At 38.5% G+C, this 25,828-nt stretch overlaps 1 protein-coding gene across 3 annotated transcripts in view; it reads right to left on the bottom strand.

The window, feature by feature from the left end:
- Window positions 1–569: 569 nt before the first annotated feature.
- mboat2a (membrane bound O-acyltransferase domain containing 2a) overlaps window positions 570–25,828 on the bottom strand; it is a 66,708-nt gene continuing 41,449 nt past the window's right edge. For all 3 annotated transcript variants that reach the window (XM_053237571.1, XM_026934170.3, XM_053237572.1), the window contains 10 exons: window positions 18,169–18,264; window positions 14,161–14,216; window positions 12,282–12,336; window positions 11,216–11,399; window positions 9,408–9,600; window positions 8,474–8,577; window positions 8,316–8,380; window positions 8,100–8,232; window positions 6,311–6,462; window positions 570–5,058 (listed from right to left, as the gene is read on the bottom strand). In XM_053237571.1, the coding sequence (XP_053093546.1) occupies window positions 4,890–5,058; window positions 6,311–6,462; window positions 8,100–8,232; window positions 8,316–8,380; window positions 8,474–8,577; window positions 9,408–9,600; window positions 11,216–11,399; window positions 12,282–12,336; window positions 14,161–14,216; window positions 18,169–18,264 (1,207 nt within the window). In that variant the 3' untranslated portion in view covers window positions 570–4,889. The remainder of the gene's footprint in view (window positions 5,059–6,310; window positions 6,463–8,099; window positions 8,233–8,315; window positions 8,381–8,473; window positions 8,578–9,407; window positions 9,601–11,215; window positions 11,400–12,281; window positions 12,337–14,160; window positions 14,217–18,168; window positions 18,265–25,828) is intronic.

Raw genomic sequence — 25,828 nt, 5'->3', positions numbered from 1 at the left:
GTAGTCTAAGACAGGGAGCCAATCCAAAAAAGTAAGGTAAAATAAAAAAAAAAATGTTTTTGTTTGTTTGTTTTGCTATGACACTTTGGATCTTCAGACCTGATTTGAGAGTGTATATATCTTATTTATACATAATTATTTATTAGTGTATATACCACATATCACTTTATATCATTTTCAGAAAGGGAGATACAAACCTTTAAACTTTTTTTTCCCCTACATTATTAATATATTATCACACTATTCAATGTTTTTATTACTTGTGATAAAGAATAATCTGTGCAGCCTAACATACTAAATGTCTTGGTATGAAGTATGTTCATTTTTCACTGTGAGTATGTGAATGGAACATTTCTGGCATGCTTGGACATATCCATGTGTTGTTTTTTTTTTGTTTGTGTGTGTGTGTGTGGTTTTTTTAACAAACTTTCCAAACACTTTGCATGGATACACACTGGTATTATTCAGATAGCAGCCAATCAATGTCATACACATATGGAATATTAAAAATCTAAAATAAAAATAACTTTTTTAAAATACCTTTAAAAAAAAACTCTCTTCACTAGAAGCACATTCATAAACATTTTAATCATCTGGGTAAATCAGTAGCTCACTGTCAAACACACAAGACGTACAATACAGGATGAAGCGACTTCGAAAAAAAAAGTTCCTAGACTCGTTAGAATGTTACAATTATTTCTTTAAAATATAATCTGAATGAGGTAAAAATCACAGTGTTTAGAAAATGTGTGAAGAACCATCTCCATATTCATGTCAGCCAGATTAAAAAAAACACACAATAATAATAAAATAAATTCTTGACATTTCCCCAAGAAAAAAAAAGACTGACAATGATTAAACAAATCCCACAAAGCAAACATTGTTTTATTCTCCACTGGACATTATAATGATCATGATGAAAATAATAACATATGTAATCACATTAAGAATAACAAAAGACAAATTTTGGCTTTGCAGAAATGTCAAAGCATGTAGTCCAACTAAAAAAAAACAAAAAACAAAAAAAAAAACTACCCTTAAACTGCATTGTGGACTGCAATTAACAAACCAACCCTGTCACAGAGCAAACGTATCATATCTATCATGCAATGGGAAGAAAAAATGTGAAAGAAATGAAACGTGTACAGGTTATATAGCGTAGCACAATGGATAGTACATGGCTTGGGGGCATAATAAAATGACCTGCCCATTTACTGGCTGTGTTACTGGCTTTTAAGTGAACTTAATTCAGGTCTTTGAATGATTTTTTTCATGAATTAATGCAACGTCATCAAACATTTAGCTATTTTTAGATCTACACATAGACTTACATCTCAGCTGTACACCTCTGGCTGGAGTTTAGCCTCAGTGCTCGAACCTGATGATACAAAAGTCATGGAAATGATAAAACAACCAGTCAACATTAAATACATATAATGGGATCAACTGTGTTTAGGTGACACTGTGTAATACTTGTGTGGCTTTGGGAATGATATAAGAGGGTGCATATAGTCACATTAATAAATTTATCAATGCAAATCAATATGAACAAACTGTGGATAAAGAGGGAGAAAAACCTGATCCTGACTTAAAGTAGACTCTCAGCACATTCTTCCACTCATGACACATCGGAGGTCCTGTGAACGATGACTGTGTGAAACATATGACTATAACTCAATTCCAACAGCAGAATAAAGCTGTTATATGTGACGTATATTAATAACATGGACATCAACAAAACTGAGGACATCTGACTCACAAAAAGCTCAACAAATACAAATTCAAACAAATGGTCAATATTTACACCAGACAAGTGTTCACACACATTCAAACTTAAAGACACTGACAATGTCATGGTCTGCATTTAAAAAAAGCTTCTTTACATGGTATAGCATTGCCATGGCATCTTTAATCTTTAATAATTCCTTAGTTTTTTTCCCCCCAAAGATTGCCACTGTAACATTTCAAGGAATATCTGACAAAAGTTGGGTTTCTAAAAAAAAAAGCAAACAGCCCACGACATGCTCTTGCATTGTTCTGCCAGTTTGTCTACTTTAGCGCTACACCACGTCTCCTTTAACAAAAGTGCAAAAAAAGCAGAGAGAACAAAAACTCTCCATATCTTTAAATCATATTTCTTTTTAATTAAAATAACTTTCTTTTATATGACCAGATTAATTACGCTTTTTTAATTTCTTTAGTGCAAAACCTCTCATCCTGTTGCGCAACGTATAAACACAGCGAGTGTGTGGTTTCAGCCTTACAGAGTGTGCAGTGCAGTGATTTGGCACTTTGGACATACGAAGCAGTTTTGCATTGATGTGCTGGTTATGTGGTTGGAACACTTGTCCTGCTCAAACGATATCTACTGTTTCTGTCCTTTTGGCCTTTGGGTAATTGTATCTCAGTGCTAAAAAGAAAATGGAGTCAAACTGCAAATGTTCTTTTTTCAGTTTGTTTGCTGTGTGTTCTTTAACTTAAAAATAATGACGTCTTCAGGTATTTAAACAGAGATCGTTTATATACGCATTAAATACAGTAGGGTAGAATATGCACCTAAACAGGACAATAGAAATAAAACGTTGATGTAAACTAAAACGGCATCTAAATCCCTGATTGTGGCTTTACATTAGCTGATGCAAAAACCAATACATATGGCATAATCAACTATTTACTTACAGGCTTTGCATGTGCTTACAAAAGTGCATTCCTGCAACACAAGGAGAAAAATCCCCAATCAGCATCTCATTATTGCAGGAAAACATCTGTTATTGTGACAAAATATCTCATTATGTGAAAATAATCTTGTTATTAAGAGAAAAGCATCTCATTACTACAAGAAAAGATCTCGTTATTACATGAAAACACATCATTACGAGAAAAGCATCTAATTACTACAAGAAAAGATCTCGTTATTACATGAAAACACCAAATTATTATGAGAAAAGCATCTTACTAGAAAACGTGATCAGTTAGGTGGTGCTTCTAACATATTTATCTCATAATAGCAAAACAGTTTTTTCATAATAATCAGATGCTTTTCTCATAATACCAAAGATGTTTTCTAATAATAATGTTTTTTTCTCATAATAACAATGTTTTATTGTAGCGACATGATGCTTTTTTCCTAATAATCAAATACTTTTCTCATAATAGCACTTTTTCATAACAACAAAATGTTTTTCTCGTAGTAACGATGTTTTATTGTAGTAACATGATGCTTTTCTCATAATAACGCAATGCTTTTCGTGTAATAACGATGTTTTTATTGTAGTAACATGATGCTTTTCTCATAATAATGCAATGCTTTTCGTGTAATAACAATGTTTTATTGTAGTAACATGATGCTTTTCTCATAATAACGAAATGCTTTTCACGTCATAACGATGTTTTATTGTAGTAACATAATGCTTTTTGTCTCACAATAAAATGCTTTTCTTGTGGTAATGATGTTTTATTGTAGCAATATGATGCGTTTGTCGTAACGAAATGCATTTCTCATAATAACACAATGTTTCGTATAATAACAAGATGCTGATGGAAATATGTTTTTTTTTCTTGTGTGGCAGAAATGTTCTTCTGTATGTGCCACACGGGTTTGTTTGCGCATGTTCTTACTAATATAATCGATTGTGTTTAGAAGCACTTTGTTCATCCTTTTTCTTACCATTGTGATTTTTGTTCCTTCCTCATTGTGAATGCTTGTGATTTTTAACTTAAACACTATCGAATTCCCTACTGCATCTGCTGCTAACACTTCTAATTCTCAGACGTTACCTTTCCACCGTAACACGTACTAAAATCCTGACTCTAAGACTAAACACTCGTTGAAGGTGTCCTAAAGGCCCCAAGTGACAAATATCCTTCACAACTCAACATCACTCCAGATCAAACTGAATGTGATGTTGGTGATGACCAACGCCAAATGTGTGCCATAATAGTAAACAAGGGTACAATGCGACGGTCCTTCCTTTTAATATGCAACGGTAGAAAAACGGAATACAAATCCAGATATGACAAATTGGTTAGCAAATATAGCAAATACACCACAATACATGCTTTCAGTGTGCTTCCTGTGACGTCAGATGTTAATGACTGTAATGGCAGAGACACTAAAAGCTTCTAAACTGAATTTTCCGAGCCCTGAAGAAACTGAGAGCAAAATGCGAACAGAAAGCCCTTAAACAAAACCAATAAAAAGAAATGACAATCTTTTATAAAGAAGTTACCCCTCGTTCCAAATGAAGTTTGCCTCTCCCTAAGACAGCAGCAGATATGTATCAAACAGATCAACAAGAACAACAACAAAAAAAAGATCCTGTAAAGAAGAGACCACTGCTTAAAACAGGAAACTAAGGCCTATGAGAGATTGGCATCAAACAAATTCCTTTATCAAAACCCCACACACAAAAAAACTAAACCAAAAAAAAAACACCAAAAAAAAAAACAAGGTATATTGAATAGATGATGGTTAAAAAAACCCTCTAAGTACTGCAAGATCTGGCCTCATATGTTCCTTCCTCAAATGATCTCCATGCCAGTGTGCTGAGCATTGGATAGTAAATAGAGGGTTTTTAAGGCAACTTGTATTTGTTAAGCTCCATTAAGACCCAATCGATTCCTCTTGTTAGCAAATCACTGCGACCAATTAGAGCCTCAAACTGGTCAAAACACACTGAAGGATTTTCCCCATTGTAAACCGAAGCACGATTAGCCCCAGCGTCATTCTCTGAGGCTCACCACACTCGTTTGTCTATCCTTATTCACGTTTTAGTAACATCCCTTTCGGGTTAGGTTGGAGGGAGAGAAAAGAGCCACTCTGGCTCATCAGTCTTGATGCGAGTTCTCCACAGCTCTGCGTTGAAGAGGTGGAGGGATGTGTGTGTTCTTCAGGAAGTTTTCTGTTTCTGGTTGCAGTTGCTGTCTGTGCTGGAGAAGTCGCTCCCCTCCGCTGGCTGGTTCTGTTTTTCCTGCAGCTTCTCGCGTGATGATTTGCGCTTCACAGGAAGGGCTAGGACCAGCAGCATGCAAATCACGTGCAGACAGCAGTACCATGACCTGAGACAGAGAGAGAGAGAGAGAGAGAGAGAGAGAGAGAGAGTGAGAGAGGTTACTGTACCATTCTGGGCCATGCATAACACTTCATATCAGAGGTATTCAAAATTTTAGAAAATTTTAAAAAGGTCCAGTTACATAAATTTTCCTACTTTAAAAGATCTGGATAAGCAACTGACATGACTGAATGGTGGCAACAATTAACTTTTAATGCTTAGTTCATGGCTATAAATTTTTAAAAAATGACGTGTTTGTTTTTTACTTGTTAAAAATAATTACTGAATATGAATGAATGGCGTAAATGCATCACACAGAGCTGCATGAGCAACTTATGTTGCAACTTATGTTACTGAACGGCGTATTTTTTTTGTTCCGCAAGCTTCATATTTGACTGCACGTATTAAAGTATACACAGTGATGTTTTTCCCATGACACACCTCTACTTTGAACAGATCAGACATCTGTTTCCAAACATCTGCATACTTCTCTGTGCAATTCTGTTTTTCTGTGATCGAAGCCATATCGTCACTTCACTAATCAGACCAGAAAGGGTGAATGAAATAAAGAAAGCCTTCCTTTTCTGACCTTTCTGTCTCTCGCTCTCTCTCTCTCGCTCTCTCCCTCTCGCTCTGTAGCTAGTTAGAAGCAACAGAGGATCTGCTGCAGAAGCTGAGCTGGTTCATGTTTAGAAAACATAAGTCTGGTGAAATACATTGTGAACCGTGGTCCAACAGTTGACAGGCCGTTAAGATAATGAAGGTATTTTCATCACACCTGTTTGAGGAGTTAAACCTTCCAGCTACCACAGTGCACTTTCAGGGCTCTGACAGAGAAGTAATCGATGTAACTCCTTTCCACTTTCCTGGCTGGCCTTCCATACCCTTCAACTCAACCAGCACACTAATCATCAATCTTTAGTCTGCCTCATTCTCCTTTTTAATAAGAGTTCTTTATAACCTTCTAGGGCAAATTTAATAACGCTACAAATTACCATCATAGATTTCCTTTATCTTGACATGGGCCATAAAAGCAGTTCTTCCCTTGAACCCTAGCACTAAAACGATCTAATTAATGGTGTTGCTGTGGTGGACAGAGACAAAGCCATGCTCTCCATTTCACCTCTGTCAGTGATGATTGCCCGCCTAAGCCATCTTGGTTTTAGTTTACTATGCAATAATTCACTTCTGCGATATTTGGCAGCAGCCTGAGTGCAGGCGATTGGCTCAGCTTGGTTCTGTTGTTCAGTAATACTCACCAGTAGAACTTCAGTGAAGGTCCCACTGCCAACACAACAAATGGTACCACTGTGTAGCATATAGCGATCTGCGTGCTGGCCCACGTAATCACGTCATAGATGAGCTTGTGTGTGGAGGAACCCAGGAAGTGCTGCCTTACGTTATGTCTTACCTGAAGTGACAAGAATGAAGACAGTATCAAACATCTATTATTTACAAAAAAGTTCAGATTAAGGCTTATTGTGATAATGTTTTTTTCCCAACCAAACTACACATGAGTACATCTGTCTCGTAAGCATTTTGTAAGTGAGCTTAGTGCAGCTTTTCACAAAAATGGACTGAATAATAGATCACCGCTATTTGGGAATTACAGCAGACAATATGTTGACTTTTACTGACTTAATGAGCTCTGAGGTTCTTCGCTGCAGAATGCATTGATGCGACATGACATTTAAAGGCCCTTTGCTGCTGCCTGACTCAGTTCCTCTGACACAGAAAGAAACTTCAACAACATCCATCATTACAGACAAGCAGTCAGAAAGTAATCCTCAACCGAAACACTGAAGCTGCTTTGGATCTCGAGGCTTCATGTCTTGTTTATAACAAAGGCAAAACACAAAGATATTCCAAGTTTAATAAGCAAATGATAAGTAAGGAATAAAACATGGCAGAGCATGCTGTTACAGGAAAATAATCAACAATGGGGTGGTGTAATGTGTTCTGGCGAGAAGCCGAGTCACTGTCACCAGCACAAAGTTGATTATTTTCCAATAACAGCCCCAGTGTGCGTTATTTTCGTATAACTACATAGTCAGGAGTGTGTTACTCCACTTATACCACAGCAATTTGCTCATGATTACAATGTTTAATTTATTAATAAACAAAACACATGCATTTAACGGTTTATAGTTAGATTTAATGTTGACTGTCATTTTACCAAGAAATCAGAAAGCGTAAACTTTAAACTGTCCTGAAGAATTTCCTGAGCTGGGAAACTCTGACTGTTATGAAGCGCTTACAACTGAGACTCCTTCCATAAATGTTAAATAATTGACTATTGAAGAAACATATATTTTAATTAGTTAAACATGTTTTTTTTTTAATCTGTTTATGATTAGTCTTAAATTATGTGGATCGTCCACCGTACAAGTCACTGTGTATGAGGTGTTACTATAGAAACAATAACGTATTAAATCCAGCACGTTTATATAAACCTATCGTTCATGTTTCAGCAAGAAACTACTGTCTGAGCCATGCTTACGAAAATAATGCACACCTACTGGATCTAAATCAGACTGGAGCATTCAACTGCTCTGTGGAATAAACATCTATACCGTAAGCTATGGTCGTCCCTTCACCAGCCTCTCTTTTTCATTCTTTTTTGAAGTTAATAAGACAAAAAAATGCAGCTTGTTATGTTACAGAGAAAGCACAAAGCCTTCTGTCCTGACAACTTAAAAGAATAAACTATGACAGTTACAAAGTGCTGACACTGGAGACTCCTTCCAAAGATGGTAATTAAACATTTCCATACAGAAACGTTCACCATATCAACTATTTATGTGGAGAGTCCATTGTACAAGTCCCTGTGGAAGTTCTTACTATAGAAATGATAACGTATTAGAACAAGCGCATTAATATAAACCTGTGATTTGCCTTGCAGTCAGAACTACTGTCAGAGCTGCTGTTGTAGAAAATTACTTCTGACCAGTCAGAATTGGGAATTCAATGGTATAAGAATAAATAAACCCACTTTTTTTTTTCCCCCACATATTATTTGTCTCTGTCTAAGTAATGAGCGATACTTACTGCCCGGGCTGCCAGTGTCATGGCGATGCCCGTGAGGAAGGTGAGGTAGTATCCTGGGTACACTCCGTGCCACATGGCAGAGAGCAGGAAGGTGGCTGCTGTAGGGTGGTACGGACAGCGCTCATAACACACCCTACAGGCAACATACACAACAAAGTGTGAGAGGGAACACAACCTTAAGGCAGTAACAGAGTATTTACAGCAACAGAGATTTACCTTTTAAGCCAAAGTGCTGTCTGAATGTTCCAGTTGTCAAGGAATGTCTTGAAACTTGTTGCAAACTGCAGGTAAAGAGAGAGAACAAGGACACTCAATTCCTGCTTAGAGAAAAAAAGAAAGACATTTTAAGTGACAGATGCTTGACTTTCTCTTACCTCTATGTCCAGTATTCTCAAGTTTGATATCAGGTCCCATCGTGGAGTGCCGTCTTTGTGGTAACCATTGAAGCCAAATCCAGCAGCATTGTTTATCGCATCAGCTGAAAAAGCAAAAGAAAATAAATAACTTACAAATAATTTTTTTTATTTTATATCGTTATTATACATATTTATACCACAGTGCTGTTGAATTCTGAAATCTGATTAATCAGAAGCTGATTAATTTTACACACTTATATATATTGACAGTAAAGCCAGCTGTAATTCAGATGATAGGCTTATAGTAATGCGCTCAGTCTAATAGGTTATTGTTTCTATAGTAACAGCTCAGAGAGACTTGTACGGCAGAGACTTGTACAGTCAGTAGGTTTTCCACCACGGGAGAGTCTTCAGGACAGAGGGCTTTACGCTTTCCAGTTTCTCGGTAACATGACAAATGAGAGAAAAAAACCAGGCTGGTGAGCGGACAACTGTTTATAAAGTAATTAATAACTAACTTGTTTCCTGGATGTTCCACATTAATAAATGTAACAATAAATGTATAAAAAGTATGTGTCATTCATTAATGAATTAAAAATTGTAATCACTGGCAAATTATGAAAGGAATAAAACACTTCAGGACATGCTGTTATTGGAAAAGTCATCAGCGATGTTGTGCTTTGCTTTGATTAGACTGCATCACACCACCTTGGTGTTGATTACTTTCCTATAACAGCACACCCCATTATATTTTATTCTTTATTTATTATATGGACACTCGACTGTAATACAGCCTACACATAAAGTGATGTATCTACTTTTTTAAAAAAGCCTTTATAAAGAGTTCCTGTTTTGGACACAAGAGGGCAGCAGCACATCAACATAACATGGAATATACGGAATGAAACACAATCACCACTTTCATATAGGGAGCAATGGCTGCCTCACTCACCCAGTGTCCATACGAAATAGTACTTGGGCCGCAGGCTGAGCATGGACAGGTAGAGGTAGAGGATGCGCAGGTAGAAAGGCTGGGAGGTGATGAATGGGTCGTCAATGACGCGCTCCACAGGACATATGCGATAGAAGGTTAGATAGACCAGCAAGCAAAGAGCGCAGGTGCCCAGCTTCACCAGCACGTCTCTCTGAAACAACATACAGCTGCAGTCAGCCAGGGTACTCATCACTTAAACCAAAATGTTTAATCTAGTTTAATTTATTATACCACAGCACTGTTGAATTGTTAAACAGCTCTCACAGAAGTGTACACAAACTCGAATCAAAAGTTTGGTCTAACACATTATTGTTTCTATAGTAACAACTTACACAGGATACGGTGGATGCTCCATACAAACGGATTAACAAACTCGTATAATTGTTGATAAAGTGCAGATTTCTGTGAGATGTTTATTTAACATTCACAAAAAGAGTCTCCAGTGTCAGCACTTTGTAACAGTCATAGGTAAATTTATTGTTTTAAGTTTTCTTGCCACGATAAAGTGTTCTGGACAGCGAGCTTTGCGCTTTCAGGTTTCTTGGTAACATAAACTGAATTTTTTTTTGCTTGTTAACTTCAGAGAGACTGGTGAGGGACGACTGTCATTCTGCAATAAATTAAAAAAATAAAAAACTTCACTGCAGCACACCACACTATCATTGATTTATTTGTTTCTGTAAAGAACACCCTGTCCTGTTTTATTCCCTGCTGGCTAGGACACACTTTGGGACACCAACATGGTGTTTTTGAGAAAGGAGAAAATGATATTGTGGTTCACCGACACCCCACTGAGGTGTGTGACAACCCACAGTGGATCTGTGATTCTATTAAACAATTCTTTAAAAAGTAAATTATGAAGATCCTGAGCAACTTTGTTATAGTTATCATTAAATATCTTAAGTCTAACTGCTATTTTAATAAAACTAGAAAAAAATCTTTATATACTATATACTATGTTGCATTTTGTTTAGATTCTGTGGGCAGAAAGTCTACCTTACAAAAAAAAAAAAAAAAAAAAAAAACCCTCATGTCTCCAAAAATACATATGGTGGTGTATATTTATCTACCTGATTATTTGGATTAACTTGTGCTGTAACCTTAAGGACATGAATAGACAGTTTTAACACTAAAAGGGGTTCCTGGCTGCACAAACAGGAGCAGAACACATTCTCTCTGTTCCCAGGGTAGACAAATTCTTCTGAATTAACTGCTTTGCGCTCACTATATATCCAGCAGCGTCATCTTTTCACAACACAGACAGAGGACTAAAGCGCTGTCAGTAGGTGTCGCAATGGGATTCAGATGTTATTGGATGTTTTTACATGGAGATGTGCTTAGCTGATAATGCCAAACGCTTGGAGATCTGAAGACTCAGACAACACGTTAGCACGCAACACAGATGGCTACAGGCTATTGTTAGTGATAAGGGAACCCGTGGGAACTGGTGTGTCCTGATCTGATATACACTTTTCCTACACTGCAGTTGTGCTTTTCTGTGGATTTGCTGAGAACAATCGTGTGCTTCTGCTCCAGCAATACCCACAGGACCACACGGAGGAAACTAGCAAAACCTGCCCTGAGCCAGCTACATGGGGAATTTCCTGCCTGGAGGGAAGAAACAAATATGTCCACTATATCACAACTTATTTAAACCTGGTGTTCTGTCACTGCTTAAATAAATACATCAAGAAATAGCGCGTCTTCAAGTTCAGATCCTATGGCATGGCCACCAGGGGGAGACAGAGGGCTAACAGGGTCTCTACCTTTGGTGAGGGGTCGCTCTGCTTGAATTTGCCATTCTCCTTGCCATTTGACTCCACGTGTTTGTGCTGGTAGCCCGTCCCCTCGATAAAGGCTGTGTAGTCATTGAAGGAGCATGTGGGGCCAGCCAGGATGCCCAGGAAGTTACAATTATAACTCAAATACTCTAGAAGACTTGGCATTTTCCTGTAGCACACAGACAAACATAGGATGAGCATCATCAAGTACACCAACACAGGCCATTGACCATTTACAGAGTTGCTCAATGGTATTTTCTCATCAGTAGCTAAATATATATATATAAATATTGTGTTATTTGTGGCTTGTATAGAGTAGGTTGCATCAGATGATACCGCCTTGGAAGGCAGACCGTAGTTCATAATGATAAAGAAACCTGGGAATTGTTTGGATTTTAAGTGCCATATAAAAACTGAAATTTTATACGTCATTGTATAGTATCACAGCCATGTCTAACTAGGCCAAGTCTTGGACCTTAGCTGTGATGACTTTATTATGTTATGATTGCTTTGACTGTTTCTCCTATAGGAAACAGGATCTGTATTGTCATGACTGTTCAAAGTGACGCTCCTGTTAAATCCGTTCTGCTACTTCCGCCTCTGTTCCTTTCTCCCTTGCTCCAGATCACATCAGGAACACACTGTTGCTTGGCAACAACCCTCCAGTCCCTAATGTGGAAATAGGAAGCCTCGGCCACCGCTATCTGACTCAGATTCTGGAGGCAGTTGGGCAATAACGCCTGTGACTCCTGACTGGAAGAGCGACAGCGCTCGCTCTGTGGAGGAGGGGATTAGTACAGAGCTGACTGAGACACATTTTAATACAAATGCATCCTGCATGTGGTATGTTGCTTATTACTGAATCCTAATAAAACAGCTAAACGTGACTAATTCACAGTAACAGGATGATGTGATAGCGAGTCAGTGTGAGAAATAGGTCAGTGGAAATGGCTAATGGTTGTTGGAATGGCAGGAAAGACAGAGGCTCGAATAAGATAAATGTGTAAGTACATAATCCTGTCCCAGATATAAACATACCTTTCCCACATACCTGACAGCGAGATACTTTTGCGTAGGCTTGAGATGCTCTTCCTTCTTTGTTAGACCTGTGAAAAAACACACACACATTGACAATAATTAATGCAGCTAATTAATGATATGCCTATGCCTAAATGTAACCATAACCTTAAAAGGAAACTTCTTCTTTTAGTTTTTTGCACTTTTAGTTTTTTTTTTTTATTTTTAAAGAAACGCTGCAGTGCACACACATATACACACACACACACACACACACTACTCTATAGCTCACAGATGATGAGAATCATTGAACTGGGGCTAGTGACACAGGCACACACCAATCCCTCCAGCTGATTCCCCTGTGATTCACACCAGTCTGCCGTTAATTCTATCATGACGATGTGCATAAGCGCGTAAGCTGTAAATCTGCCAAGGCAGCGCCGTTACCATGTCACTCACACATCCATCAAAACCCCTCAGCCAATTCTTGGAAAGCAGCTAACAAATAGCCCAGTCACTCTTAAGCTGTCAAAGGGAGTGTACAGTCCAATGTTCCTTCTCCTGTGCCTTTTGAATAACAAGAACTGCTGCTGTTTGTTTTTTTTTTTAAAAAACAACTTGCTTCAAAAAAGATACAACTCAAAACAAGTAGAATTCCATGCAGTGTCAATGGGGATGCCTCATCAGGAAGGAAGCTACTGAAGAAAAACCTTGACCCTGTTTCGATCAATTCCAAAATGTCATAAGTTCAGTGAGTCACCAGCTTCATGCAGTTATTGCAAGCCAGGGATATGCAACCAAATATTAAGTGTCATTTACTTTAAGACAATATGTTCCTATATTTTTGCTCACCAAAAAATTGGGTGGTCTGCCACCAAAGGTGGTCTGCCAAACAAATATTAAACAAATAACACATCTAGATGAAATAAAAGGAAATTAAAGGAGAAATTCTGATCTATCGTCTCATATTCATCTTTTGATCAAAAAAAGAAGATTTGGCCTTGCCGCTCCAATACTTTCAGAGCGGACCGTATGTTATGGTCATGTGACCTACTAATGATCAAGTGCAAAATGTGCAGACACAGGCTTTAACAACAAAATGCTTATAATTAATGTCAATACACTCAGTTTGTAATAAAATGAGGTGTGTAGTATGCATGGAATTTTTTAATGTGACAGTCATGCATACATCATGAAAACACTTGTATATCTGTAAATTATACAGAAATCACTTATCCCATGCAAATCTAATCTAATCTAATCATTAAAGATGTCCTCCAGCAACATTACAATATTACAGATCTATGTCTGGAATCCAGTTCAAATAGTGCTCAAGGACACTAATATCTGTAAAACCAGCGGTTTCTGACCATGCTTGACTAAACTCACGTAATGTGTGTCATGTGAAGGCCAGCATGATGAGTAAAGCTGAGACCAACTTCAAAAGGGATTCGAAAAGATAACACTCTATTTCTCATAAATGAAACATCTCTCCATCATCATCTCTTAATGCTGAACAAGTGTGTAAGTGGCATATGGCTGAGCTGGGCTGTGACTGTATGCAAAATCAGATGTCTTCAGAAATGCTGAAACAGCGACGTATATATAAGGGTATGGTAGGACTGGACTGGGGAAAGCACCTACTGTCCAATACACAGCACTGCTGCTTTTTGAAGCTGTAGGAATTAAATGTCATCTCTTGTATGAATAAAAATGAACTTTATTCCTATAGATACAACACATACTGGGGTCTGAGGCTGTCAGATGTATGTTACAGGCTGTCTAATTAGTCACAATGTAAAGTTTCAGTTACATTCTACATCAGATAACAGACTAAGCAGATATACATCTCTAGCCAAGATTGTTTTTGAAAGAGAAAAGGAGAAGGTGAACCTACTGAAATTGACACTCACCATCATGGATCTCAAATGCCAGACTGGTGATCTTCTGTGTGATTACCATCATGGGCCTTAAGTGAGAGAAAAGAGAAACAGAGAGAGAGAATGGAGAGTATGAATACACAATGTCGAACTATATCTGCTTTCACTTACAAGAGGATTAGGAACATTGCAATTTATGTTCTTGTCAAAGACATTAGCAGTATAAACAGAACTGTAAATAGGACAGCATTAAGTAAAGAATATTTTGATCTGTAGTCTCTGGCCAGATGTTAAAAGACACCCTATTTCCTCATATTTACATCTAGATTTGTTAAACAACTTAGAACATGGTGCTTTTGGTGGCAGACCACCCAATCTTTAGGTACTCAAAAGTATTGGAACAGATAGTAGATAGTCATAAAGTAAATAACATTTGAAATTTGGTTGCATATCCCTTGCTTTCAATAACTGCATCAAGCCAGTGACCCAGTGACATCACCAAAGTGTTGTAGACTTATTTTTTTGATGCTTTTCCAGGCTTGTACCGCAGCTTCTTTCAGTTCTTATTTGATTTGGAGGGTTTCTCCCTTCAGTCTTCTCTTCAGGAGGAGAAATGCATGCTCAAATGGGTTAAGGTCTTGTGATTGACTTGGCCAGTCAATCACTAGACCTTCCAATCTTCCAGTTTTTTTCTCCTGATGAAGTCCTTTGCTGTGTTGGCAGTGTGTTTTGAGACTCCTTTCGAAACTCTCAGATTACTCAAAAGTTAGTGGAAATAAATTCTGGTGGGACATTACGTGAAGAGACATTGAACAGTAAGTTAAAAGATGCACAGTATCAGCTCAGACCAAACCCTCACACCAGCCACTCGGTGGGCTGTTAGAGCCACACCAGCGTTCTCTGTCAGAACGCTCCTCAATTCCGAGCGGCAGGGAAATATCACGTACTACCTGGTGGACTGGGAGGGCTATGGACCTGAGGAACACTCATAGGTCCCAGCAAGAGACGTCCTAGAGTTTCACAGAGAACATTCAGATCGATCTGCACCCATGTCCAACCTTAAGCAATTCTATCAATGTCACAGGAAGACAGCTTAACAATAAACACTTTATAATTTATATCATCAATGAAAGAACAGAAACAGAAGTAGTTAAAGTCATTCTCAGCTTCTGGTTGACCTAAACATATACAGCCCAGCATTCTACGTTAAGTTCAACTATGTAAAGGTCAAGCAGATCTTTAACAAATCTGCTGTCCACTCTGAGTATTACTTATTTACATGTGCCTGATGTCCTTGATTTACATGTGCCTATTTTAAGTTAATGCTTTCTGCAGTGCTTTGTGATTGAAAAGTTCTCCGCAATATCATAGCCATCATCCATTATTCATCCCACTACATCAGCCGCAACCATGCACCTGTTATATTCCTCCAACTGGCCATGCATGAAATTCAGTTGGTTCTCACAAACATTTTGCCTCTTTAAAAGCTACTGCCATGCTTCTGCCCTTTGGGTAATGCCAGATGGCAATGGCTGAAGGCTGCACATGTACAGAAAGCCTTAACAGAATTCAGGCAGAGGGGTAGACAGTAAAGAGGACAAAACTGTGCTTTAGTCAAGGTTATTACATAGATTAAAGACTGACATATTCAAGTCTAAGATATTCGCTAGATTAAAACAGCTCTGAACTGAAATGGCCTATACTATAGTTATAGCAAAGAATCATTTATTCCTGTAATTAAAACTTCAGCTCATGGCACATGAACAGCATACTGCTCACATCTTGGCATCATCCTTTTTTTCTTTTTTTCTTTTTTTTAAGTATGTGATGGCTATCTTGGGCAAGGAACAAAGACACATTGCTAAAGGAAAGAAATCTTTAAATTTGCTTTAGCTTCCAGACAAAATCAGTTTGGTCAGTTTGTTTCAAAGGATCAAAAAAATTATAAAAGTAATGGTTTTAACCCTAAAACATGCATCACCAAAAAAGCAGTGCTATCCAGCTGATTCTCTTTATGCCTTGGCCATGGTAATTACTAACCATCAATATGAACACTATGCTTCCGATAAACCTGTAGGCAAGCTATTCTGTAATCATAAACAGTTGATCTGTAGTTCGCTTATTTCACAAATGCAGGTGTGAAAATTGCCGTATTTTTGGCCTCTCTCAGTCTCACACTGCCTTTGAACGCCTAGACGAGTACAATGAGTGTGATGTTGCAGTAATCATCAACATTGTTAAAACTACATCCAAATAAGTGTTTAGCTAACAGCTACGTCCTACTAAATGAAGTTGGCTCGGCATCTTAGTCTTGAATGACAATCTTCAGCTCATTGTTTAATTCTGGAGCCATGGCAGAAGTTATTTTGATCAGTGTTGATGGGGGATTCAGCTTGGGTTGGATGTGAAAGCAAACAACGGATACTAAGTTACGGACTGTCAACTTTACTTTGAAGCCCGGATATATTAAGGTCTCAGATAGTACATGGTAGTATGTGTGTGTGTGTGTGTGTGTGTGTGTGCGTGCGTGCGTGCGTGTGTGTGTGAGAGAGAGAGAGAGAGAGAGAGAGAGAGAGAGAGAGAGAGAGAGAGAGAGAGAGAGAAAGCTGTGAAAAGGCATCTGGAGTCTCTCAAGTCTGTAGTCAGGAAAAACCACACCTGTCCAAGTTCTGTTCTGTTATGGTCAGATATATTTACATAAATGTGCAACAAAAGAAATGCAGATTTTATATTTTACAGATTTTACTAAATACAAGATTTAAAAGGATTTATACCCTTCACAAACACACATCAAATCACATACTAAACAGACACTGATACTACAAATTCAATGTGATCAATAATATTTGTTGCAAATCAGCCCTCCAGAACATCACCTGGATTCCTACTAGTGCTTGTGGCCATGCAGGCATAGAGCCTCCAACAGATTGTTAGAGCCACTGGCAAACAGTGCTTCCCTTTCTTCTCTCCTCGCATAAATGCCAGACCTCATGTATGGAGCTACAGGTACCCCATCCTCCAACACTGGTCCCAGACTCCTAGCTTCTCTTCAGCTGCAGTGAGTGTAATTTTCATACATTACAAAGGCCACTGGAACTCAATGACTGCTAGATTGGGCTTGGTTCCCTCATTACCTGGCTAGCCTTGTTAACTATCTTTCACCACACTGGCCGTGAGCTAGCTAGGAATGGTTCTTGTTGTTCAGTATGGCACTCGCCTCTCAGTCTCTCGCTGGTAGGAGTCTCACTCACTCACATCACCAACCATCTAGTGACCTGCGAGCCTATGAATACTTGCCTTGAGTGGTCCTCCCTCACCATATCACATCTTTCACCTCTGAGCTTGCAGAGTTAGCTGGACTCTGCTAACATATGAGGAGAAATGTCTGCCTATCACTTACTTACTTATTTACTTAAATGAATGCAGTCTGCACACAGTCCGACTTTGTAACTTGGAAGTTATTTGGAAAGTCTCAGCATGCATGCGCATGCATTTAAGAAGGTATCTGGGTGATATGTACTCACCCATGTGTTCAAAGAACCACAGTTACATACAAAACTGGAGGCCAGCTGAATATTATGTATAGTTTATTTACTTTGTATCTCGAATGCACAGAGGTCAAAAATGACATAATTATGAGCTCTGAGTTCTTACATCCGAGGTAAGTCGAATGCAGCATCATTCACCCCTAAGGCTAATTTGAAGTAGTCAATCCTATCAGCATGATTTTGGGAGGTGCTCAAGGACCCAGAGGAAGCCCTCACAGACACAGTGAGAACATGCAAACCTCACAGTAAACTGAACTCAGGATCAAACCATGAACCCTGAAGCTATGAGGCATTACAATGCCTGCTGTGCCCACTAAATATTTTGTTTAGGGTTTTTTAAATGTATTTACACAGTGAGTATGGATTTTTATCGCATTTCTGCTCATCAAAGTGTTCTACCTCTGGAAGATGTCTGGACAATACAAAAATGCCACTTGTGCCACAGAAGGATATCTTGCAATCCCAGTCGCAGTGGTGTGCTGGAAGAACTTACCCCGTGAAGTCTGCTGAGTACATGCCATAGTCGAAAACATAGACCCGGGTGATCTGGCAGAGGGTGAGGTAGCCCAGAGCAACCACAAAGCAGTATCTGTAAGAGAACAGTGGGGATATCCTGAATTAGCAATGGCATTGCTACAGGAAGGAAATGCAGAAGTGCAGTAATCAATTGTCTTAAGTTAGCCACCTTAAAAGCTGGATGATTAGTACCGCTTTCGATGCACCTCATTGCTGATGGTTTGGGGTAGACTATGTGAACATGATCATTTATTAAAAGATATGCCAGAGTAATAATAGCTTTCATTAAAATACCCAACATTTAATAATCTTCTATATTTAGATGCCCTGCATGTGTGTATGCTAAGCAGAAGTGAAAAAGTCTGCAGGCTGTCATTGTCGCATCTCCTAAAACAGAAAGCAGACTCGCTCTGGTATTGTAGATGCTAATTTATGCAAGATGTTTGCACATTGACTACAGGAATGAATTAGCATGCAATGTGAGAGAAATACAAAATAATCTGAAGTGTTCGCTCTCTAAATTATAATCCTTAAAATACAGTGACCTTTACAGACCAAGCACATCAAAAAGAAGATTTTGCTCATTTGACACTACAGCTTTAACAATCTTAAGGATAAACAGATTAACTAAGCTACAGCTACATCTATGTCACAGCAAAGCACCATACAGCGTCCTGCAGCCATTCTCATCTCACTACAAGACAAAGTGTCTTTTCTTCAGCCTATGAAGTGTGACCCGGGTTTAAACCCCACCCCAGATTCCACTGATAAGTGCTCAGGGTGGGTTGTTGACAGTAATATTGTCAGTGCCAGTTTAAGATCTCGCCAGTCCCACAGGAGGCGTTCAGATGCAGCAGCGTCAACACTGGCTCTCTTTATCAGGCAACAACTTGACTGTGAAAGGCCTTGTTCTGCTGGTGGGCGTGCGGCTTTGCTCCGTGGGTAAGCTGTGATGAGGCTTAACTCCTCTGGTGCACTAACGCAGGCCTGCAGAGCTTTTGACAGAGCTGCTTACTGTTTTATAGAAAACGACATTAATAAAGTTAATTTAATCTAAGAAACTGCATTGTCTTTGTATTGAGCAAAATTTCAGTTGAGAATAAAGAAGTGAGAATTGAATGAAAAAGGAAAGTCCCTGATGCACAGATGTTAAAACGCACTGTTCCAAGGCAATCCGTCAATAAGTACTACAATATTTCTTCTTTGGTACAGAATCACCATTTTAAGGAAAATTGACTGCTTTGGTGCATGAACTCTGCCAATTTATTCAAACATTATCAGAAGCTTGTTTTTTTGTATATGACCAACAAGCGTATAAATAAATGCACACATACATTCAGCAGTAAACTAGTTGTGAAGAGGCCATGATCTCAACACACACACACACAGACACAGACACAGATGTGCAGTCAAGCAAATACACATGCATCATCTGTTCACTAACTGCATACAAAGTATTAGAATGTTAGCACTGCGGCATTAGACAGCTTACCGCCCTGTGCAGCAGAAGAGTATTACAAGACAGAATATTAAAGTACACAAAACGCAGCACAAATCATTGCTAAAAGACTGGATGATTTGTTGTGTTTGTGTGATAAAGCGATCTTGAATAATATAAAGGTACAGTTTATGAAAGTGGCACGTATTGTCTTACAGTCACAATTTTATGTATTACATCTTCACAGCATAAAGACATTTTGAAGCAGCTCCAATTTGCAACTTATTTACTACCTCTTCTTAATGCAGAGAATTAGGCATGGGGGCCACTGATGCATATTAAAATGTTATTGTTATGTTACTAATTTGATACAGAGCCATAAAGTAGAATTCTCATGACCTGCACAAAATTGTTCACGATGCCTCCATCATTTTTAAAATTCTGAGCTCGGAAATAATGCAATTCTAACTTTCCCTTGACAAGGTTAAATTAATCACAGTTTCAACATGATGGACGAGGAGGAAATTTGATGTGTTAACAACACTCTTAGTATACTGAGCTGCTGTGGAGAAAAACCTGCACACTCACCCTCACTGAAATTAAAAAAAAAAAAAATTGCCTGGTCTTTTTCTAATCTTTTTCTAATCAGCAGTCTAGTTTCTGCAAGTCTGTGCCCAGTGTAGTCTTATATTCCTGCTCGTGGCTTACAGGACTGGAACCAAATGTGGTCTTCTGCTGTTGTAGCCCAGTCTGAGTGACACCAAGGGTGGTGTGATGAGGCCTGATAAGCAAATGAAACAGCATACTGTTTGGCTCGACTACTTCCTATACACCAAACACTGTGCACTGGGATAAACAAGTTTGATGAGAAGAGAGTGTCAGAAACCGCTGGAGCTGCCACTGGGTTCCTCGCTGCCATTCGCTCACACGTCTCTACAGGCCCTTCACTGATGAGTGAAGTGGGGGGTAGCTCAGAAGCCTCGGTTTCGGAGAGCTTTTATAAATTTCTGCGCTCCGCCCCATCTGAAGTGCCTTTCTGACACAACAAAAGCCTGTATATATGGACGCATAAAACAGACTTCAATTTATTCCCAACTAGAAACAGAAAATTTAAAAAAAAGCAGCAGTGCTTCAACTTAACTGGATGATAAAGGAACTAAAATCTATCAGATCAATGAGCTCTATTCATTCTGAAGTACTTTAGGAAAAGCACTGCAGGAATTATGTGACTCAGTCTATTTACCCAAAGAGCACTCCCGGTGCTCTGACTTTTGGGATTGCAATTTCTTGAAATGTCACCATACCCATTCTACACTAACACATTCTGCATTTCTTCTTACACAACTGGACACTAGCAGTGAATACAAGAGTGCAAGGGAACTTATAGTGCTCCTAGAGCTGGTACACAATGCCGAGTAGATGAGGCTCACACACACACACGCTATTATTCGCACACCCTTGAGAGATGACAAGCAATAGATCATGTCATAACAGAACGTGTCTTAAGCACAGGCTACTCAGTACAAATGAATGTATAGGTGTTATCTAAATACTTTCCCCGTAACACAGCAGTGTAACCAATGACTGTATACTGTATAAGGGTGAAAGTCTTAACAGGGATTCAAACGCAAAGCCAAAATGTCTCCGAGGCTCTCTAGTAGCTGGCTTCAGTACAATTTGTAAACCCCGCCCATTCCCACGTTAGTGAATGGGAAAAGACCCACACTTACATTTCAAGTTACATGTCCACAAATTATTTTTAGGACTAGTGTTTTGAAGTTTTTACAAGTTGACATTGATATATCCCCCAATATTTTTGCTTACGATAAATGTGTTTTATGATAAATCCTTACAATAAACGTGTCTTTGATGAATGTGTGGTTGATGAAGTGATTGACAGGTTTAGACATGCCAGTCGTGTCTCATGAACGCACACACACTTTCCAACATGCACCCAAACCTCTTGACAGTTCTGGAGCAAAGCGAAATCCTGTTCTGCTGTTCTAACAGACCCTCAGCAGGGAGTTCTTTGCAATTTTTCCGGTATGTTGCTCATTTTGATGTCTAAGCTAGCTTGCTGTACTGATATTATAACCAGCAACCCAACATGACTGAACAAAGTGATGGTATAAACCAAGGCAGAAAACACTAGCTATGACATTCATAACAATTTATTAACTATATGACCTTAGCGAACACTTGAAGTAGTGTGATACGTTATAAGTTTAGCCAGCCGCTCCTTAAACGCACTCCACTGACAGAATAAGTGAAGCATTAGAGTGCACTTCTCCATTCAAATAAGTAACTTACTGTAGGTGTCAGAGCTAGATGAACATCATAGAGAGCAGCCATGTTTTTCCTCAAAAAATAGGATGTATTGAGTATAATCGTAGACCAGTATACTTTCAGTTGGTACAAAGCAAATGGTAGCTCAGTCAGTGATGACTCAAAGCTTTAAAATCTTTTCCTGACAATGGTAAAATCAATATACTTGCATAAATGATACAACAAATTTTACATTTTACATATAATTAATAACTTGCACTTCAGGTAATATCTCACAGCGTGCACACACACGTACGAGTGTCCATCACTAATATGGGTGGGCACGAGGTGGACCCACTGTCTGATTGGCTGTCTATTGCGCATGCTCTGGTTCTAATATGGTGACTCTCATTTCGACCAAAAAAGGCTTCAAAACACACAATGTGATTAAATGGCACCATGTTGTCCGCTCATATGTACAGCCATTGAGTGTAACACATTCTAGTTTAAATTCTCACAACAAGATTAAAGATTTAATTACTTTTTGTTATTTTTATGTATCTAAAAATCATTTTAATTATGTGAAATGCATTTACATTATAGCCTACATTTCATCTCCATACTGCACTTGCACTGCATCTGGTATAGCAGAGTGACATGGACGTGACCAGGGTGCATCAAGAGCAGCTTCAATTTCAGAAAGACCAGATGTTTACAAGGTACATTCTCATTACAAGCTTCGCTGCAACATTCCAGTTGACGGTCAATATTTGGCAACATCTTTGCATTTTGCATGGTTCACATGCGTCAACAAAAGACCATATTTGTGAGACCATCCATCATAGGAGGAGCAACAAATGAATGCACTAGTAGCCCAAGCTTGCATCAACAATTTGCTCTGGAGTTCAGCAAACAGCTCTTCAGCTGCATCTGATTAAGACAAGAAAACAAAAAAAAAAAACTCAGATGGTTCGCTTTGCTGTTTTGGTTTTTCCTATTGCTGGCACTGCTGTGCCGAGTGATGTGTGGGTACAGGAGAAAAGCCAGAAATGTTGGAGTATTTATACTGGAGACTGTTTCTTTGGCACTGCAGCCACATTGGTTTTTTGGCCATGCTTTGCCATTTCTTGGGCAAGTGTTTCAAATTCTATTCAGTTCAGTAGCAACTGATTCATTTCCTTACATATCATGTAAATGACCAATCTTTCCCCATCTTTCCACTGAATGGGAAGAGTGAATATAGTCACTGCTGTTGCTGTCCTCCATTGTTGATTTTCCATCGACACTGATTTCGACACTGGATGATGACGACGACTGTGATTAAGTTCCGATCTGAATGTTCTCATCTTGGCGCTATATTGCATAAGTATCCAATCTACTACCACATACGAAAGTGGCTCAGGTCTGATTTGAAAAGTTCGCATTTCCGAGTCCACACTCTCAGATCAGATCTGTTTCACATTGAATACATTAAACATGTGAACTCAGCGCAAAGGTGGAGATATTCTCACTATTTTGAATCATACAGTCGTAATTTACACACTTCATGGCAGGCTCCCTTACTCCAAGGCAGCTATAGTGACTGGACTGCATTTCTAAACTGTTAGTTTACTGAACCTCACACACAGGCAGAGAAGATGAAGACAAGGTGACACATGGGAACAGCAGACAGCAAGTAACCTGAGCCTCTCAAACAAATTCTACTTTCTGCTCCATTAACCATGGCGACACACACCACCACACACTCGCTTCTAGCATTCTCTCTCTGGCTTTGCACTCTTTTCAATTTCCTAGGCTTTTTTCACTGCACCTGTCCCCTGAATAAGCTATTGGGGTCCTGCTCTGTTATTGTGCCCAATAATGCCTGTATACAGCAGTCCACTGCTCCTCAATGCAGCGGCATCTGAACAAGTCTAAGACTTTGCTATGGACTACAGCTCATTGCAAAGTTATGTCTAGACTTTAGACAATATAAGCTGTCTATTAAATGAACAGGGCGTTTAAAGGAGTGCTGTAGTTTTGTTATTCCTGTAAAAAGTTTGCAGTTGTCTGTCACACTGACCTCTCACCAGCACATAACGTTAATGCCAGCACAGTTACAACAGCATCTAATAGGAGAAAAAAGTTCAACGATCTCAAACATAAGTGATAAAGGTCACTGCTAGTGCCAAAAAAAAGAGCAAGAGCTTCTTTTCTCACTTTTCTAACATGTCAATGATAGAAATATTTTTAAAAAAAAGAGGCAACTCAGAATTTCATTAAAAAATAGCCCAAACCATGGACAACACTCAAGGTCACATGGCACTTATAAAGATTAATATGAGCAACATTCAGGGTGGATTTTTCCTTCCTTGAGTCAGTGTTTGTGCTTTTACTTTAACAGGTGTTTCCACAACACAGTACCAGACACCATTTCCGATATATCAAATAACATGAATCATTTTGTATAAAGGCAAATACATATCTGATACATATTATTTTAGCACAAAAAGTCTGGTGCCCAGGCACAGACACCCACGCTATATTAAAACTGACCTCTTATTGATTTGAGTTTTATGTTATGCAAGTGGCCTTGGAACAGGAATTTGTCACTGTGACCCCCCCTGACCTGTGAAGGGTCATGACAAACCACGGCTGCTCTCTGATACACACTCGCTGCCCAAACTCAGCACACACACACACACACACACACACAGAGCAACAATGAATGAGTTTCCAGAATAAGGTCAATGCTAGTTCTACCTACCCTCGGTAAAACGGAGCCTGATCAGCTAGAAATCATTCTGAAAATCTAACTCAAGAACACTGACTAAAAGCTTTACAGCACTGATAAACACTGCAGTGTGTCCAGGGAACGGGATCTTAAACAATTCAGACAATACCAGCCTATGCTAAATGCATGAAACAAACTGTATTGTCATTTTTTTTAGTATTCTAGTGTCATGTTCTAGCGTAAGTAATAATAATGCTGTAGCTAGCCATCTTAGAATTCATTCTTCTCTGAGGTTCATACCACCGCTCTGTCACTTCCACATTTACTCTGAGGACTTGGGCATATACAGTTATATTCACCTTATATTCTATACTACTATATTTATGATTACTTACTGAAAATGTTTTGTTTTTTTTTATTATGTCTTGCTTGCTCACTCTATTTTTTGCTTGCTGCTGAAACCACTTTCTGGTGTCTCAGTAACATGACATTGTGTTTATTTATGTCATGTTTATGTTCTTATTTACATCAAGAGAGAGAAAAAAAGAGAGAATGATGAGGGAACAACTGTTTATAACTGTTATAATGTAACGTATAATGTAAGGAACTGTCTTGTCTCACGGACATTCCATTCCACAGCATTAACTATAACATGTAACTATAAACTGATAAAAATGCGTACCATGCCATTCTTTAATTAATAAAAAAAGTGTAATCACTGACAAATCACTGTGGTATAAGAGGAATAAAACACCGTGGGACAGTAGGACCCTGTCGTTGATTATTTGCCCCACACTGCCCCACACTGTTTTATTCTTTACTTAAATGTTTAAGAAGGAATTTCTTAAACAAATCATATTTCTTTTTGCCTCTCTGGCAATGATGACCAGAAAAAAATTCCGGACTCTAAATCAGAAAAACATTCTCCTTCTTCGCAAATTTTAAAACGCTTTTCTCAGCATGCTTCCCACACTAATGCAGTACCAACTAAATGACAACATTTCCTACAAATTATATTCAAAATCACCTCAAAGCACCTCAAATCTTCACCTGAAGCCTGAAAGAAAAGTTTTGATGATTTATTAATTTTTTAATAAATCATTAATTTATTAAGATTTATTTCATTAAGCATGAAATGTGTTACATGTGCACAATATCATACCTCAAATGTTTTTCAGACAATTTCATCTGTCTAAACATGACAACTATTTATTTTCACCA

Source organism: Pangasianodon hypophthalmus, chromosome 10 (assembly GCF_027358585.1).
Source record: "Pangasianodon hypophthalmus isolate fPanHyp1 chromosome 10, fPanHyp1.pri, whole genome shotgun sequence".
Taxonomy (NCBI): domain Eukaryota; kingdom Metazoa; phylum Chordata; class Actinopteri; order Siluriformes; family Pangasiidae; genus Pangasianodon; species Pangasianodon hypophthalmus.
Note: the sequence above shows the minus strand (reverse complement) of the source record. Positions and strands in the feature narration are given on the sequence as shown.